This window comes from Hetaerina americana, unplaced genomic scaffold (genome assembly GCF_022747635.1).
Source record: "Hetaerina americana unplaced genomic scaffold, ioHetAmer1.1.p SCAF_65, whole genome shotgun sequence".
Taxonomy (NCBI): Eukaryota; Metazoa; Arthropoda; class Insecta; order Odonata; family Calopterygidae; genus Hetaerina; species Hetaerina americana.
The window spans coordinates 814,094-831,206 of record NW_027287261.1 but is presented as its reverse complement, the minus strand read 5'-3'; the positions used below and the strand labels follow the sequence as shown (position 1 = coordinate 831,206).

Sequence of the window (17,113 nt, the reverse complement as noted above, 5' to 3'; positions counted from 1 at the left end):
ACTTTATGCTAATGGACATTTATTTTATCTCGAACGTGGGTTGCGTTATTTATAGACGCTTCCTATACACCTGTCATGTAATCTCAATACTGTACACTGTGACTGTTGAACAAATAAATACATAATTATTATTATTGAAAGAATTTACTTTACATGAATGAGCACCGTATAAAATGTAATTACTGGTCAAATAGAGTTTATGGCACCTTTGAAGTGATTCTACTATTAAAATATATATTCGAATGATAGTTTAATAAATACATTTTTAAGAGCTAAAGGTGGGGTAAATCCTCCATCAATAGAGTCAGAGATAACCGCCATCTAAGGGACCAGAATAATTTCTTTCTTCCATTTCCTATAGCAGGTATATTAGTGAAATACTCCGACAAACTGTTTTGTGCCTCATAAAGCGCATGTGCATAAATGATGCATTTATGCACATAATTTAGATATTAATTATAAGAAACAAATCCAAGGAGATGAAGTGGATGCTTCCATAAAAGCTCACTAAGCAGATATAACTTAATTCAATGTTTATTATACACAAAAAGGATACTTTCATAGGTAGACTAACTGAAAGGGAAAATAACCGGGCAAGTTAAGAAATTATTGCTAAGGAAAAAATGCCTTTTAAGCTTAATACTGTACATAGGTAATTATTTTTTTTAGTGGGATTCATTAAAGCAAATTTTCTTTCAAAATTCTCATTAAAAGCAAATACATTTGCAGAAATTAGAGCTCCACCACATAGGCATATCATTGAGAGAGTAATTTTTTAAAACCATTATCAAAGTTAACAAAAACCATAAAGTTAGGTCTATTATAATGAGTGATTTTCATTCAGGCAGCATAAATCGGTATTTGTATGGGAATAAATACTCCCAAACACAAAAAAAACAGCATTTGAGATAAAGTATCACTCAGATAAGTAACACATTCAAACATTAACATTAAAAAAGAAATGGCCTATATTGTAATATTTCCACCAATCACTTTCCCTTTCTTGTTTCATTGTACCAGTTATGTCCAATAAAGAGTGATCACAACTTTTTATTCTTATAATTTGTTATCTTAATAAGTTGTGTGTATATGATACAAGTTTCATTGATTGGATTCTGATATTTCATCAGCAGCAATTTTTGCAACTGTTCACATACAAAATTGGGAGAATACACACATAGTCACTCTTTATCAAGTAGACCTTGTAGAATGAACCTGCTGCACTCAAATTTCCCTCTATCCTATGCCAAGCCCCATATAACAATATTCCAACTCTCCCCCTCATTCCAACTTGAAATTCCAGCAGCAGATTCCCTATAACCATGCAGAAATCTGAGGTATGGCTTACTTGAATTCAAGGCGATGCACTTTCTCATATATGATGGGAAAAGCGCTGCTGAAACAGGTTTTCCACACCAGCTCAAAGGAATATCCTGTAGTGTTTATACCTCATAAATAAGAAGAAACATGAAACAGAATAAAAACATGTGACAGAAGTAAGTTTGACCATAAATTTGTGTCAGTTTCCTAATGTTGCCACACAAGATTAGTATGAAGGATAATTAGGCATGTAAAAAAATTAAGATTAAAAAATCTTTAGAGAAAATAATGCTGCATATTATGCACAATTAGAGGAGACATGGATTAATCATTTGCAATACCTTAAAGCATTTCTTGTGGTTAAGAGAAAGGTCCAAAAAGTATGAGAGACCTACTGAGCTCGAATTTTATGTAGGGTAGACCAAAGTTGAAGCTGATGGGACGAATGCTTTATGTGAACCATGTTTGGACGTTCAAAGGTACCAGAGTGGAGGTATGGGAACAAATATAATCAATAACTATTACAACTACTTTAAAGAACTAAAATTTAAGATCTGGAGCTCATTTTATTTATTACCCTCACAGTGTATCACCACAATTAGACCACCTCAAGTTAACAAATTAAATGCTTCTCTTTCCATTTTACTCTAACCACACATTTTCTGTACTTTCCAATCATGAAGCAAGGGAAATGCATTTTATTCATCCTAAACAAGATTTACAATAAGCTGGCTTAAAGTTTTTATAAAATACATGGCCACATAGATTATTAAAAAATTATAATTTATTAAGATGGTTATCTTCACCTTTATACACAATTCAAGATAAAGATTTAAAAAACTTAACTTTCACTCACATTTTTCCAATAATGTGTCATACATGTTTACATAGCACCTTGTAAATCAAATCATTACACATCACAAAAGTTCAATAAAAAGATGCAAAACATGGTATATGCGGTGGGCTTGATCCATTCAGTTAATGTTACTGCTTTGAATGACAAAACTCACACATCATAATTGGCTGCTAATAAACCATTGCTGAATTCATTCAAGTCTATGACTGATGACCTTTGCCCTTTCCCATGGAAATTTCCATACATTGCTTTTGCTCCCTCAGCAATCACTTCTTTCCACATTTCTACTTCCATACTAATTGAGGAACAAAAGAATATTTCATTCACTTCTTCATCCAACTTATAGGAGCAGACAGCACTTCCAAATATTGATTCCAAAGAGTTCACAGCCTCCCTTCTCAAGGAAGAACTGCGGCAAACTAAGTTCAATACAAATATCCCTCCTGCAAATTGAAAATCCAAAGAGAATTAATATATTTGAATATATTGCTACATTAAAAAAAACAGCAATTAGAAATATTAATCTGACAGAAAACTGTGCTCAATAACTTTTATCTATTTTGGTGGAGACAATTAAATTTTGTCAGCAGAGTGTCAACTCATCTGGGAAATTAGACTACCCAGATACCTGGGAATAAAAATGTACATTTTTGGGTGCAATAGCTCAAAGAAGGCCAAAATTAAGAGATAACTAACTCAAAAGGTCTCATTCAGAGGCCAGCTAGTTTTTCCACTGGCCAAAAGGGATCCCTGCCAGTGTTCTTGGTAGCCATGGAATCATGGCATCAGCATTGTAAAAACTGCATATGACTACAGCAAGATTAAAGAAGTTGCAACATTCTGGTGTTAGTAGTTTGTCAGATATTATGAAGGGACCCTAGATCTTGAACTTAACTAATACTGCATGGGTATAATACATCCCAATAGATAAAAACAAACAAAATAATCTTAGACTGGTTAAGACTCCAAAAGAATGAACAAATTTGATAGGCATCCAAGGTTCCAATTTCCATCAGGTGATCGTTGTTTTTCACTATTGCCTACCGTAGGTGAGTCTCATTGTATTCAAGTCACTTCTCTTGATTTTCACTCCATATTTTGTCATGCCTCACATGCCTATCCAGATGTCCACACTTTCCTTCCTTTTTCCCTCTTCCAATTCAGTGACTTCTCTTGCTAGCTGGAAAGCTGAGATCAGCTTCCCATTACAGCTGCAGTTACTCTCGTAATAAGTTTAAAATGAAGCATGATACCATATAATCTATGGTGATTGGAAAAGACAGGACTTAAGGGCATTGCTACGTAAGACACAGGTTTCCACGGGTAGCCTTACCACAAGTTACTTACCACTAGCCTACAGTCTTCTCATAGGAAGTGATTGACTTTCAAAAATACTGCTATAGCAAGCTGATACATATGTAGGGTGTCATTTTTCATATGAAATGTACTTCATTCAGATCACTGAAGTCATCAATTCAATTATTATTAACAAATTTTGTATGCTACCGTTAACCTCTTCCAAGGTCTATCTACATGTAGCATGTTGCTTTGATGTTGCTTGTTCACTGTTGACTATTTTAATCCAGCTAACGAATGAGGCAAGGTGTGTGATTGAGAAGAAAGGCTAAATATTAGGGCAAAAAGTATTTAATCTCCTGAACATATGGAAGGGAGAATGGGAATTAAAACTGAATTAGGAGACATTACGTTTTGTTGTCATCATCTCTGTTGACCGTTTTAAAGAGCAAAGAAAAAATTAGGTCAGCCATCCCAATTAGTTGTTACTGTGAGAGATGCTGCCCACCATATCCTCCTAGATAAAAAACTTCCTAACCATTCAGGGAAACAGAAAAATGTTGCTCGTCACATTCACTGTTTCAGATCTCCATTACTTTTGGATCTTCTCAACTGACCATATGGTGAATAAATCACTCACTGTTATGGCTGAATTTTTATTCAGTATAGCTGCAAAGTCTTCAATCTATCTGCTCACATTGTAAAGTATTCCTTAAATCTGGAAAAATTAAAAATCTAAAAAAAAACCAGGATTTCTTTCTCCTTTTTGAGTGATGAACCTGTGTTAAATCATCTTACCACTTGCTATTGACAATTTTGAATAATCTACACTCAATAATAGCCCAGTAAGTTGGTCCAATCATTGAAAGAATTTTAAATACCACTGCACAGAGTAGCAATTACTTAAATAGCAAGAATACAGGACTAAGTGAGAAATGTGAACTCTATGATAGTTGCTGCAAAATAATTTTTTAAACTGTAAACACAAAATATAATACATATGAAGTTTTCCAGAGTTATCCACTATGTCAGGAATTTTACTATTGACATCTTTAGGGCTAACTCCACCATTATCCTTAAGTTGTTGAGGACAAGGGCAGTTAGCCTTCAAAACATCAGCTGCCCAATGCATACCTGACCTAGTGAAAAACCCTAAGAGACTTCATTAAGATCATACGTAGAGAAAATGCCAAATCCTTCATTGTTATGACATCGCCCTATAAATCAGCCTCATTTCTTCCCATGCTGAAAGTGACTTATAGTGTATGGAATTTAAAGTTGCAAATGAGAGCCCAATGATAACTTCAGAACAATGGCACAAAACCTTTATATGGTGATGGTTTTATTTCCTGATTATGTGAAATTTTTACTGTTACTATACCTTCTACATGTATTTATGTGTTCAGAGAGATGAATGAGGTTTTGACTAAGAAATAGGATTAATACCTAATTCAATAAAGCTACAACATTCAATGCCTTGACACATGCGATACTTTAAGTATTATGTGAGCACTTTTTTGCTAAAATTTGAACTTCCAGTCAAAAAGCATGGTAAAAACCATTCAAACTCAATCTTCAAAGCATTTCTGCAAGACTAAGGGGCAGTGATGTGATGTCTTAACATTTAACATCAATGAAAAACTACAGCTATGACTTAACAGAAAATCATGCATGATACAATATATATATATTAAACATAGACAAGTAAACATATACTTTTAAAGGTTCAGAATTATTAAAAGCACTTGAGAATCATCAAAAATATAATATTGTATCCACCTGTATTTTGTAGACATGCTTGCACAGCCTTCAATGTGTCTTTGGTCAGGAATTGTGCAGGAGGACAACTCATCCCTTTCTGAACATCCTTCGAATTCACATCAAACAGGATGGCAGAAAACTCTTTCCCTAGATAACATAACCACATAGGTCAATTTTACCAATTTCAAGCATGACATTAGAATAGGCTACTTTATAATTTAATGTGCAGAGGAACCTCAAGTTTGTGAATTCCAAACTTAGATAATCCCAACATTTAGGATTTTTTTATAGCCCAGACAATTCTCGTAATATGTCAATATAATCCAAACCTTAAATTTGAATTCCTTAAGCCTGGGATTTGTGTGAATTAAGGCTGAAATTGTGCCATTAATATTAAGTCTCATCATCTCATAGAGACAATGAGGTGACTTTTATCCAATTATTCCCAGGTTTTGCTCATATGGTAAGTTGGCGTGTTCATATTATGTACATATAATGATGTATCTAAATTAGTTTCTGAAAATATTGTGGTTGCTACAAGTTTTTAGAAATTTTAAATTGATGATCTGAATAGTAATTTGCTAATTTGAACTGCATAAAATGCTGTGCTTCCCTTATTTTGGGCGGAGAAATTTTTTGAAAATCACTTAAAATAACATCACAGCCCTTTAATAACCTAATTTATAGATTATTTCACTTAGATATTGATAAAATAATTTTGAAAGAAAATATAAACATTGAAGAGAGAGCAAGCAGAGGGTAGAAATACTGCAAGAAATGTAAATGAATATCAGAAAGCATGTGATATAAAAGACACCTTTCATAATTTGAACTGTACTTCAAATATTTCAGAGTTTGGCCAATATTTACATTTCTTATGCTTGACTGCTTACATGTTGCAGCTTATTTTATCCATTTTCTTATAATACTGAGAGATATTTCATCTATAAAACCTGGAAATACAATTTTAAATAATTCATCCCCCAAACCTCAATTTTATGTACACCAGGCAGAGTCCAACAGACAGAAACACTTTCTTGGTATGAGCTTACAAAAAAAGGTAAATAATAGACCTGTGTTAGTAGCCCAATTTACATTTCTATGGGCAGTAAGAGTAGTTATTTGATCAAAAATTTCTAGGTTTCAGGTCTTTAAGAATTAAATAGAAATTAATCAAAACTTCTCATTTGATTTTACATTCAATGAGGAGAACAGTTAGCAATTTGCAGGTATCTAGCACAAAACAATTTCCTGAGGGAGAGTAACACATACAGGAGGGAGCATGAAGAGACCTCTCAATTTTTTTTAATTATATGCTATTGCAACAACTCAACAGTATCTCTGTAGCACCATTTCTGGAACCAAAGGAAATCCAAGAAAACCTCATAATGTACATTTATACTTAGGACTTCAAGCATGACTAGAAGCTTCTATGAATGAGGAAACTACTGTAAACACACAAAATAATCTGCAGGCTTTGATGCTCATGGCTCTAAAATGAGGCTATTTATTCTCCTAAATGAATTACACCCACCATGAATTTTAATCTAAAGCACAAGTTCATCCACCATTTGACACAAATAACTGACTATATTTAATAATGAAGTGCTTCTCACAATGCTTAAGGAGGATTTCTAGGTAGTTAGATACATACAGGTGTTCTCAACCTCCCACACTCAATTCTTTGTTAAGTAAGCTATGGGTGACAGTTGATCTCCTGAAGTAAGTTTTCAGTGATACATAGATTCCCATTTTCATGAGTTCATAGTGTTGCTGTTTACCAGTAACCACATTTTAACAAAAACCTAAATATTATGGAATATTGCTCTCATAATATAATTCAATATGTTAATATAACATGCAATATATCTAATGCCACTTTATTTAAGAGAATCTGAGGTCTAAATTTTATTATCCTTACCTTCTTTTGCAGCATTTATGATAAATTCTATCCCATCTCCAACATGGATTTTGAGCTGTTCACTTAGAGTGAGACCAAAATATTTTGTAGCAACGTCAACAATTGTTGGATCAATCTCAACAGCAGTGATGGAAGCCTGGAAGTTAAAAAAATGGCATCAAAGCAATATACAGTGGAACCTCACAATACGAGCATAATCTATTCCACGATCTTTCTCGTAAAGCGAAACACTCATTTAGTGAAACAATTTTTAACATAAAAATTAATGCAAAATACAATGATGTATTCCATGCTAAAAAAGTTGATTATGTACAAGGTTCATTCAAATAACATTATGTATACATTGTTTAGGACCATGGAACACGTTCACCTTATCTTCTATCAAGGAATGAAGCAACCAGGAATGCCAACTGGATTTGTAAAAGCAAAAAAGAATTGAAATAAATTGTTAATTATTTATAATACATGCCTAATTCCTTTTTATTAGCTGTCTAGAGGCATTTGTTTTTGCCAATGCTTCAACATTTGGTAAAAATGTGACTCAGAATGACTGTTAAATAAATTGATGGCATACACCGCCACTGCCTTATTGGGGTGATTCCTCGAATGCATGGTAGGATGCAAAAGTTTCCCATTACCTCCAGATCTCATTTAGCCTGTTGTTTTAAGCTTAACACTTTTTCGAGGCCCGCGTAAGTTCCTGAGTGGTAAACAAGCAGGGGTTCGATTTTAAAACGGTCACTCTTCTCTGTGCAAAGTAGCAGCGTGAGACAGGTCTTTCATTGCCTTGTGGTCAAACAATGCATTCTCTTCTACTGTTGTGCGCACAAATAGGTTTGCTTTGGCTTCTTATTCCTGAAGAGACCTGTCTCACCAAAATTAAAAATATATTATAGCATGAGCCGAGCTTTTTGAAGTCACTGATGAAGTTCTCTGCTGCCTTTGACTCAGAGCATGCTGCTTCACTATGCCTCATAATGCCATAGATGATGATTCTTCTAGTAAACTTCATGAATCATACACAGCTCTCCTTAAATTTGTTGAGTAGTGGATGATTCTGACATCTTATAAATTAGGTTGGCAAAAATCACTTTCCTCTTCTCTTAAATTATATTCTCATTACTGGTGTCACATTGGAAATATTTTGTGTTTATGCATATGAGAGGCAACCTATCACCAACGTTGAGAATACACAACCATTCAATAGACACTCTTTCTTGTCACTCGATTTGAAGCATCTATCCCCTTATCTTATCCGCATTAATGAAAAAAAGGCCAATCATTGATGTTGACCGATTGTTAATGTGCATCAGCCACACTCACACCTTGTTCCTGATTTTCAATGATTTTACTTTTCATATCTAATGTTATTTTTATCCTCTTACGACTTTCTTCTTACGGATTTTTCTTCAGGATCATTTTTAACACTATGCACAAAATATTATTAAACTTTACAGAAAAAAATCACAAATAATATGTTTGAACACAAGTTTGAAAAATGTGTAATCCCTATTGTTGCAAAGATGCTAGTGGAACGAGTGCTAGAGACAAACTGCTGTTTCAGGCACACAATGAATCCTGGAATTCCCCTCTCCTCTTAATGCAAAAACGTGCTCATTAAGCAAGTTGTTTTTGGGACAGATATTTTTGCTCGTTATACGAATTACTCGCCGTGCAAGGTGCTTGTTAAGCAAGGTTCCACTATACACGATATTAATAGAATCAGTAAAAAGGAAAACATAATCGCTATTTTATGGTATAAGTAGATATGCCCTAATATAGTTTGTCTCTTTATTTTTTAAAAAGATATAATACCTTAGAGTAAAAAGTCTTGGATCAAGTTTATACAATGCTAACGATTTACAGATTATATTTACAAATTAATAGAAATCACTTCCAATCATGCCTGAATTTAGTCTCTTTTTTTAAATTAAAAATTCATTTTGGCATATATATTTAACAAAAATACAGCCAATAAAATTAATGATTTCAACATGGGTCTTATCAATTAAATGACCATCACAGTAACAATAGTCAATAAGTCTCCTTTTAAGTGTTTGCTTAATTCTTCTAGGTTTTTAGCTTTGCTATTAATCTTTAGTTTAACTTCAATGATACAATAGCCTATTTGAATACAGTATTTTAAAAACATTTCTTACTCTTTTTTACAACTTATTGTGACAGAAATCGATAGAACTCATTCTTTTTGACAACTCTAATGAGGTTAGTAGATGGACTCACTAAATAGGGTACAAATTATAAGAAAATATTACATACTTTTTCGAGATATTACAATAAGTAACCATGAGAATTGATTTTAAACTAATCAAAACCAGCCTGCAACATTACACCATGGAATTGGCATGTTAAAATTAATGATCTTACTTACTAAGTGCCAAATACAAGGCCATATTACAACAAAAGTGAGAAAAATGATAAGTTATCTTAGCTACTTAAAAAACAATATTTTTGTCATTATCTTGTATGTCATGATGGCAATTTTCTACCAGAGAAAATGGCATTGCATGCATAACAACAAATATCTAAATAATATGTGTTCCTATTGTAATTTTTCGATTATCTAAAATACACACCCATCATATCACATATCTGTTTTATTAAATGTGGGAAATTAGAGAAATAAAAAAGGTATTCAGGAAAATGATCCACCTTAATAATGCTCAATACTTTTTTGTTTTACATCTGTGGTGGTGTTATGAGCATGACTTCATAAATATAGACAGGCTACTGAGTGGGCTAAAATGAACATTCTCAGGTGGAGCCTCTACTTACTAACAATGTATTAAAAAATGACATTTTTGTACAAACAACCCAAAGAACATTAATAAATAGTAAAAAAAAAGGGCACTAAAATTTAACAAAATAATTCCTACTGTACACAGAATACTACAAATGTTTCTCTTTACCACCTTTTTAATTTTTGCTACAATGGTTTTGAACAGTGATTTCCACTAAGTATTGTGCTACAAAATCATCTATTTGAAATTCATAACATCTAAATATCCAGACATGAACATTTAGGAACTATGTTACAAGACTCTGTAACTTAGCTCGCAATTCTTAATTCACATCCAAGAAAACTGTTCATGAAAAATGGGATAACTGTTTGAAACTGGGTAAATGAAGAACTGATAATAATATTAACCCAAATATCATCAATCCATTACCAACACGAACCTTTTTAAAATGTTGTTGCATGTACATGCATAAACCTCCCCCACCAAGCCCCACAACTGCTACTTTGTTGGCTTTAGATGGCACTAAGCTGGCCTCACTCAGCACAGATGACACACCAATGAGCATGTAGTAATGATGATCACATGAAAGATGTTCATTATCCACTACTTTCTTTGGGTTTCCCTTGCGAGATTTTACTGAAATAATTAAGAACAATGCAGTGAGCAGAACTAGTACATCAGAAGCATATATTACAAACAAACTTTAATTACTCCTCAGGCAAAGGTTTGAAGTGTCATCAGTAAATTATCATGTCAGTGGATGTAGTCTTTGTTATTTTATTACCATGTTATCACACAAGAGTGAAGTCAACATTCTTACTTACACACCACCTTCACAACTGAGCAACCAAATGCAAGTTCCAAAATCTATGAAAGCACAGCAAATATACAGCTTCTGTAGAAGTTGGTTTAGACATAAGTTAGTGTATAATTTAGGAAAATATACCGACTGAAACCCTTGGGTTTTAATACACACTGAAAACAAGAAAGAGCTTTGTAATTTACAAGGAATATTAATTGAGAAATGTGAAAACTCTTAAAGATAGAGGTCTTTATTATGGCAAAATTGAAACCTAATGGTCCCTTCTTCCATTTAACCCATCAAGAGGAGCTTAGTAAAAAATTCTTCAGAAAAACTATGAAAATTAATAAGAATATTCCAAGAAAAGACTTAATTTATTTAAATCCTATCAAAACAATACCTGGAAATAGACACTGAATAAAAGTTGACCCTGTTTCACAGTCTTCATATGAATAAAGAGCTTCAAATTAAAATCTTGAATCTCAATAGCCCTAATTTACTTAATCCTCATATTTACAGTTTGTACAGCTCTGAATTAATCAATGCTTTGATTTGATCAATTGCAGAACCCAAAATTTACATACATTCTCACGGTCCCTCAATAATGACAATGGATTTGTATCCTACATTTTTCCAGATTTTACAATGGCAAGATTTTCTTACTTGAATTACTACACCCACCCACCCTTGAATTTTACATTCTTTATTTTACCATTAACCTCCGATATTTTTTCTAAAAACTTAATATGCACTTTCATAATATTTTTCCTCCTGAATACAATATTACACACGTTTTCACTGGTCCCTCCATAAACATATATTTGAAGTTTTTATTTTATGTGCTTAAACTATTTTAATTATAAATTTAAAAAATTTTGAAGCTTTAAATTGGATTTTAATGACACGAACTACAAGAAAGTGCTTGGAACAAACAAACAGCATTGCTGCTGGGATGTTGGGCTATGCCTCAAAAGTGCAGGAGTTCCAAATAGACATTACCATATTTACTCTATTTGGGATTTATGTAGAGGCAGATTTTTTGTCAATGTAGTACAATTACACTCAAAGTAAAATTCCATGGAAATATAACAATGAACTCATCACCCATATGGAAATTCAGCTGAAGTTGTCAGCCTGATGCCAAGTTATAAAACAGAAAAAGAGTAAAAAAAATCCAGTGTAACAGGGTGCCTTGAAAGCTTAACTCAATTCAGAAACTGAATGGAAATTAAGGAATTAGCATTCTAATTTCTGTCTAAGCAAATGATTTTTGCACCTAGAATTTTCTTGCAAATGGGTGGATTAACCCTTGGTGGCAACATTTATCACTCAAGGGGGTTTATGCTTGCCATGAACATGTATCTTTACAGGAATGGTGACTATAGAGAATTTTTCCTGATGATCCATAAGCAGAAATTTGAATGCCAAGTTGTAACCTTTGCATTAAAAATTTATCATAATCATATTCCCAGGTTGATTTGATGCCAAACTTACCACACATCTAATAAAGTTTATGGATTAAGGCTTCAGTTCATGGAAGTTGTACATATCCATATTAACAGAAGGAAAAACAATTTTTTCAACCAAATTTTAAGATTTAGCACAATATATTTCAACATAAAACAGCATCATCAGGAACCTTTTTCATCTGATGATGCCTTACCTCAGTGAAACAAGTCGCACCAACATTAAAATGCAATGGAAAAGTCATTAGTTCTCTTATTATGGCTTGCACACACCTGTTGATTTTATTTACCTCAACACATAAAATAGCATTACTAGAATTCACAATCAAGCAAGGGTAGGCAACATATATTGCAACACAGCATGCATTTTCAAAAAATTTACACAATAAAGGCCTAGAAGCGAGTTCATCTAATTTTGCTAATACAATGCTCAAAATATTATATCATATTACATATATATATATATAATTATATACATATACATTAATATAATATATAATATATATACATTATTAAATATATACATAATAAAGCTATATCTTAGGGCACAGAAATAGACATTTCATAAGGATGAGTTCCTGTAAACACTGGTCATATTTTTAAGGTGAAATGGTTTTAAGCCTAAACCATATGGTCACTGAATACAGACAAGGTATTGGACTATCAAGTCACAACAAATATTCTGATTCAGCAAATTTTCATTATTTTGGTCGCTAGCACGTGCCCTAAATCCTGTACAACATGAAGAATACTTTTATTGGCTACTTTTTCTCTAGCCTTAACTTTATCCACAGGCAAAAATAATTACTGGAAATAGAAATTCAAGGATTGAAATTGCAATGAGTAATACTTCAGTGCTTACGATATTGCATTTGTTAATTTACAAATGCCTTAGGAAAAAATGAAAATGCTAATGAATTACTTTTTTTAACCCTTTAGAGTACCACATGAATACATATTATTGTTTGCAGTTATGTGCTTGAAGTGCTCAACGACAACATCATCATCTTGGAAGAAGCCTGTCGAAATGATCCTTTTCTCCTTTTCTAAGGAATACACAATATGTATAACTCAAGAATTTGCTCTTTGTTTAGTACATTACTCAGTCATTCAGACTGAAAATTGAAATAATCAATAACTTTGTTAACTAAAACTTGTCATATAGAGTTTTCTGAGAATTACATTATTCTTACAAAACTGCTTCTGGAGTGAAACTTCAGAAACTACACTTTAAATAGTAGCCAGAGCCCCTACAACCAATTGACTTTCTTCTAAGCTCTCTATTACTCTGTATTTATCTCATCACAGTGAAATTACTTTTAGAATATTCTTATTTTTCAAATGCATGGAAATATTTTATTTTATTCACTGTACTGCACAGAGCATTGTGCCATGCCTTTCAAATTCAACATCAGGTTTCCAACCATATTGTCTGCTATTGCTTCTACTGAGATAATTTTGTTACTGACTGGTCAACTGCAATCAAGTTGCTGATTTATAGCACTGAAAGGCAGAAGAAAAGATAATAGGCAGTTGCTACTATGCTGTCTGTCACTGTAGGTGTGTTGGGTCAGCTGGAGTGTTGAGTCAGCAATATGGCTTCAATGGCAAACCTCATCATTATAGTAGCTATGACGGTAAATGAGGGTTTATGATGATGGTAAATGAATACACATTGTTAGCAATTTTTTGATTTGTTTACACAATGTATTTTTTCCCACCTATAAAAAGCCAAGAATTTTTTAGGCATAGCCAGTATTATTTAGCTATGAGTGAATTAGTGGTCATGTTGTGACCCAGCAGATTTGCAACATGGAGAAACCTTTAATCTAAAAAATGATATTAACCTCTGGAGATGCATCTGCATTAAGAGTTGACTATGGCAGATTTACCTAGTCATAAGCAGTATAATTCCAGTGTTGAATTCCCTTCCATGGTTTTATTAACAAATTACTTAATGAAAAGAGAAAAAAATTATTTTTCACTATTGTAAATTTCAAATCGATAATAATAATATTATTTGCCCAAGGATTAAACTAGATTGAATCAAACTAGAAAATTTCTTTGATATCAAAATATCAAGGGATTTTTATTGTATTCAATTAAGAAGGGAGTATTCACTTTATAATGCAGAAAAAATTAAGAAGCAGAGTTCTTAAATAAACTAATAGTATATTTTTAAAAACATAATGAAAAACTACCAAATTATATGAGGTACTTCATGGGGCAACCACCAAAAAATTGGTTCCAGAGAAAAGGTTTATGTTAAGATATTTAAATGCCAGATCACTAATCAGAAACAATCCTATTACAGAGCGTTTCAAATAAATGCTTAATTGTGCATTCAATTAACAGTGATGAGTTTGCCAAATAGTTGTACGGGTATTTCAGTTACCTATTAACATCATCACTCAAATAACTATATCACAATAAAAACCACTTGGATAAGCATGTTTAGATTTAGACCTTATCAAAGAGAAAACTTCACTATTACTGGAAGTCATCACAAGTGATTTTTAATGGTTATAAACAAAAGAATCTTACCAGTTTTTAACCATGCCTCGGACTGAACCACTCTGGGATTTTGCATAAAGATTAGGCGCCGTACAAACTTAGGGCCATTTACACTTTCTCTTGATGTTTCCACTTCCTCTACAACAAAATCACCCGTGATGGCACTTTTCCCTTTATAAATTACTTGCCGTTGCCCAACAGCTCCAGCATCATCTGGAGCCACTGACAGTATTGGTATCTTAAATTTGAGAAAAAAGAGAAGATAAATAATTTGTGCTGCATATTAAGTTTAAAATTATGTACTAAAAAGCATTCTATCAGAAAATCTATAAAAAATGCTGCCCAATTGATTTGGGTTGAAAAATACTTTTTGGACTCTTGCAATGTCAGGGGTATATTTCCTCATTAATCATCAAGTACTCAGGGAATTTGAATTTCAGAACAATCGAAATTAGAGATTGGAAATAAATTGGGAGAGTTTGAAACAACTTCTTTCAGGCAAAAAATCCATCTCCCACAGTTTCTTTGAAATTTACCCACCTTTGATTCTCGCAGTGCCTGAGGAGCTAGCCGCCTCACACAAGGCGAAATTTCTTTACGAATAGTCTCTAAACCTCCAGGATATTCTTGTCCTCGATGAAGACTCACAACAGCAAGTCTAGACACACCTGCTGACTTTGCAAGTTGTTGACGGCCCTCGACACTTCCAAATAGCCAATCAGTTTCCCTGTTATCCAAAATATTATGGACAGAAATGTAAGAATTAACAATTAACTGTTTTCCATGTGGGTATTTATACCTTTCATTACTTAGAGAAATGACACTTACCGTCCTTGAGGTACTAGAAATGCAGCAAAAGTTGGACTCCCAGCAACTCTGCTAAATGCATTGGCTAAGTGTACAGTGTAACGGGGACTTTCTTCACCTGGCCTATAGAGGTCCAAGGCTGCACCCTCTTCTCCAGATGCTACCCTATGTAATGCTATGGCACCTTGGCGCACTCTCTGAATACTTGATACCAATTCATCCTCACAAGTCAATCTTTGCACAGTCTCTCCATCTACTGAGAATTCTATAACCTAAAAGGAATTGTACTTATGATAAGTACATAGCAGGGAAAATATCCTCAAAAACATTCTGGGATCTCTTTCCACTTAAAATATGGACACAATTTTGTCAATCCTACATTTAAATGTGTGTTTAAGGTTGAAATGCATTTAAAGGCAAGATTTTTAAGAATAAAAATTCAATTCTCTAGCAATACACAATGAGTAAAAATATGTAATTATAGATACCGCTGGCTTGCCAATCATTCCCAACATTTTTGTACAAATAACGACAAAAACTGGCAGTCGAGATCCTCCAGAAGAGCCTTCATATGTTTGGTTGTGATCAGTCGCATCAACACAATGGACCACCCTCAGCATCCACCCGATTTTAGGAAAGTGATTCAAAATTATCGTTAATACATGGCTTTGAAGTAAAGAAACTACCACATAACGTCCTCCTACACGAAGCAGACGGCCAATTTCCTACAAAACAACACATAAATGGATTAATATACTTTAAGAGCTAAAATGCATCTATTTCTTTCAATTGGCATTACAAAACTAAACAATCAATATGGAAAGCTCCCCAAATAAAAGCTTCACAAAGCGTTTGATACAGTTCATACCAAAATATCTCACATTGAATAACTTAAAGATTTGCTTTTGGTTTTCTTCACCATCATCTGGCATCAATGCATCCAACGTTCCTTTATCTAGTACACAACTAAATTTATCATTGGCAAAACTGGTGTTAGTGGCATCCATTGACTGAAATGTCATTTCTGGTCGAGTGTCCTTATTGATCTCCGACATCTTCTTAATTGCGACTTCACTAACATCAATATTTGTGATTTTTCTGTAAAGTGAATGAAACTTTCAAATATAATTTTGACCCGATTTAAAGATTTGAAAACTGGTGATTTTAAATTTATTTTTTTGTCTCACCTATATCCCACATCGTATAGATCTGCGCTGAGGGTGGAGTTTCCACATCCAATGACAAGAATTTCATCTTTAGGTTTAATGTACTTGTGTAAGATTCCACTAAGCTCTGCATATTCTCCATACCTTAAAAATAAATGATCAATCGCATTATTGCAATGCAGGGCCAGCATAACCTAGAATTCTTTAAAGGCAGATTTTACCATTCAAAGGCTTTAGTTCCCCTTTTCTTGAAAAAACTGTCCCAGTATTCTTTGTCACGGAACTCCTCATGTGACTGAGGTAGGAGATTCATTAGTGGAACAAGTAAAATCCACGATGCTTATTCTATTGCAATATAAAAATATCACTCAATCCCATTAAATGCACCAATGATGATTAATCGCTTTTTACAGGTTTCTCTTCAGACTCCCGTTGAACTGGTGCG

General features: G+C 33.3%; 1 protein-coding gene across 1 annotated transcript; it reads right to left on the bottom strand.

Moving 5' to 3' along the window:
• Positions 1 to 1,903: 1,903 nt before the first annotated feature.
• LOC139695999 (eEF1A lysine and N-terminal methyltransferase homolog) lies at positions 1,904 to 17,103 on the bottom strand. Its single transcript, XM_071594611.1, has 11 exons — positions 16,890 to 17,103; positions 16,690 to 16,812; positions 16,384 to 16,600; positions 15,991 to 16,227; positions 15,524 to 15,774; positions 15,236 to 15,422; positions 14,726 to 14,933; positions 10,353 to 10,549; positions 7,155 to 7,290; positions 5,252 to 5,380; positions 1,904 to 2,619 (listed from the first exon to the last, which is right to left on the bottom strand). Exons 1-11 carry the CDS (start codon positions 16,979 to 16,981, stop codon positions 2,327 to 2,329), a joined length of 2,070 nt encoding a protein of 689 aa, XP_071450712.1. The 5' UTR covers positions 16,982 to 17,103; the 3' UTR covers positions 1,904 to 2,326.
• Between the last annotated feature and the right edge of the window lie 10 nt (positions 17,104 to 17,113).

What these genes read in the sequence shown, in the direction of transcription:
- LOC139695999 (XM_071594611.1), bottom strand. Translation starts at nt 16,981, where the DNA reads ATGAATCTCCTACCTCAGTCACATGAGGAGTTCCGTGACAAAGAATAC. An exon ending in GGAACTAAAGCCTTTGAATG is followed by an intron (nt 16,813 to 16,889) that starts GTAAAATCTGCC and finishes TTTATTTTTAAG; the next exon opens with GTATGGAGAATATGCAGAGC. An exon ending in GAATGATTGGCAAGCCAGCG is followed by an intron (nt 15,775 to 15,990) that starts GTATCTATAATT and finishes AATTCCTTTTAG; the next exon opens with GTTATAGAATTCTCAGTAGA.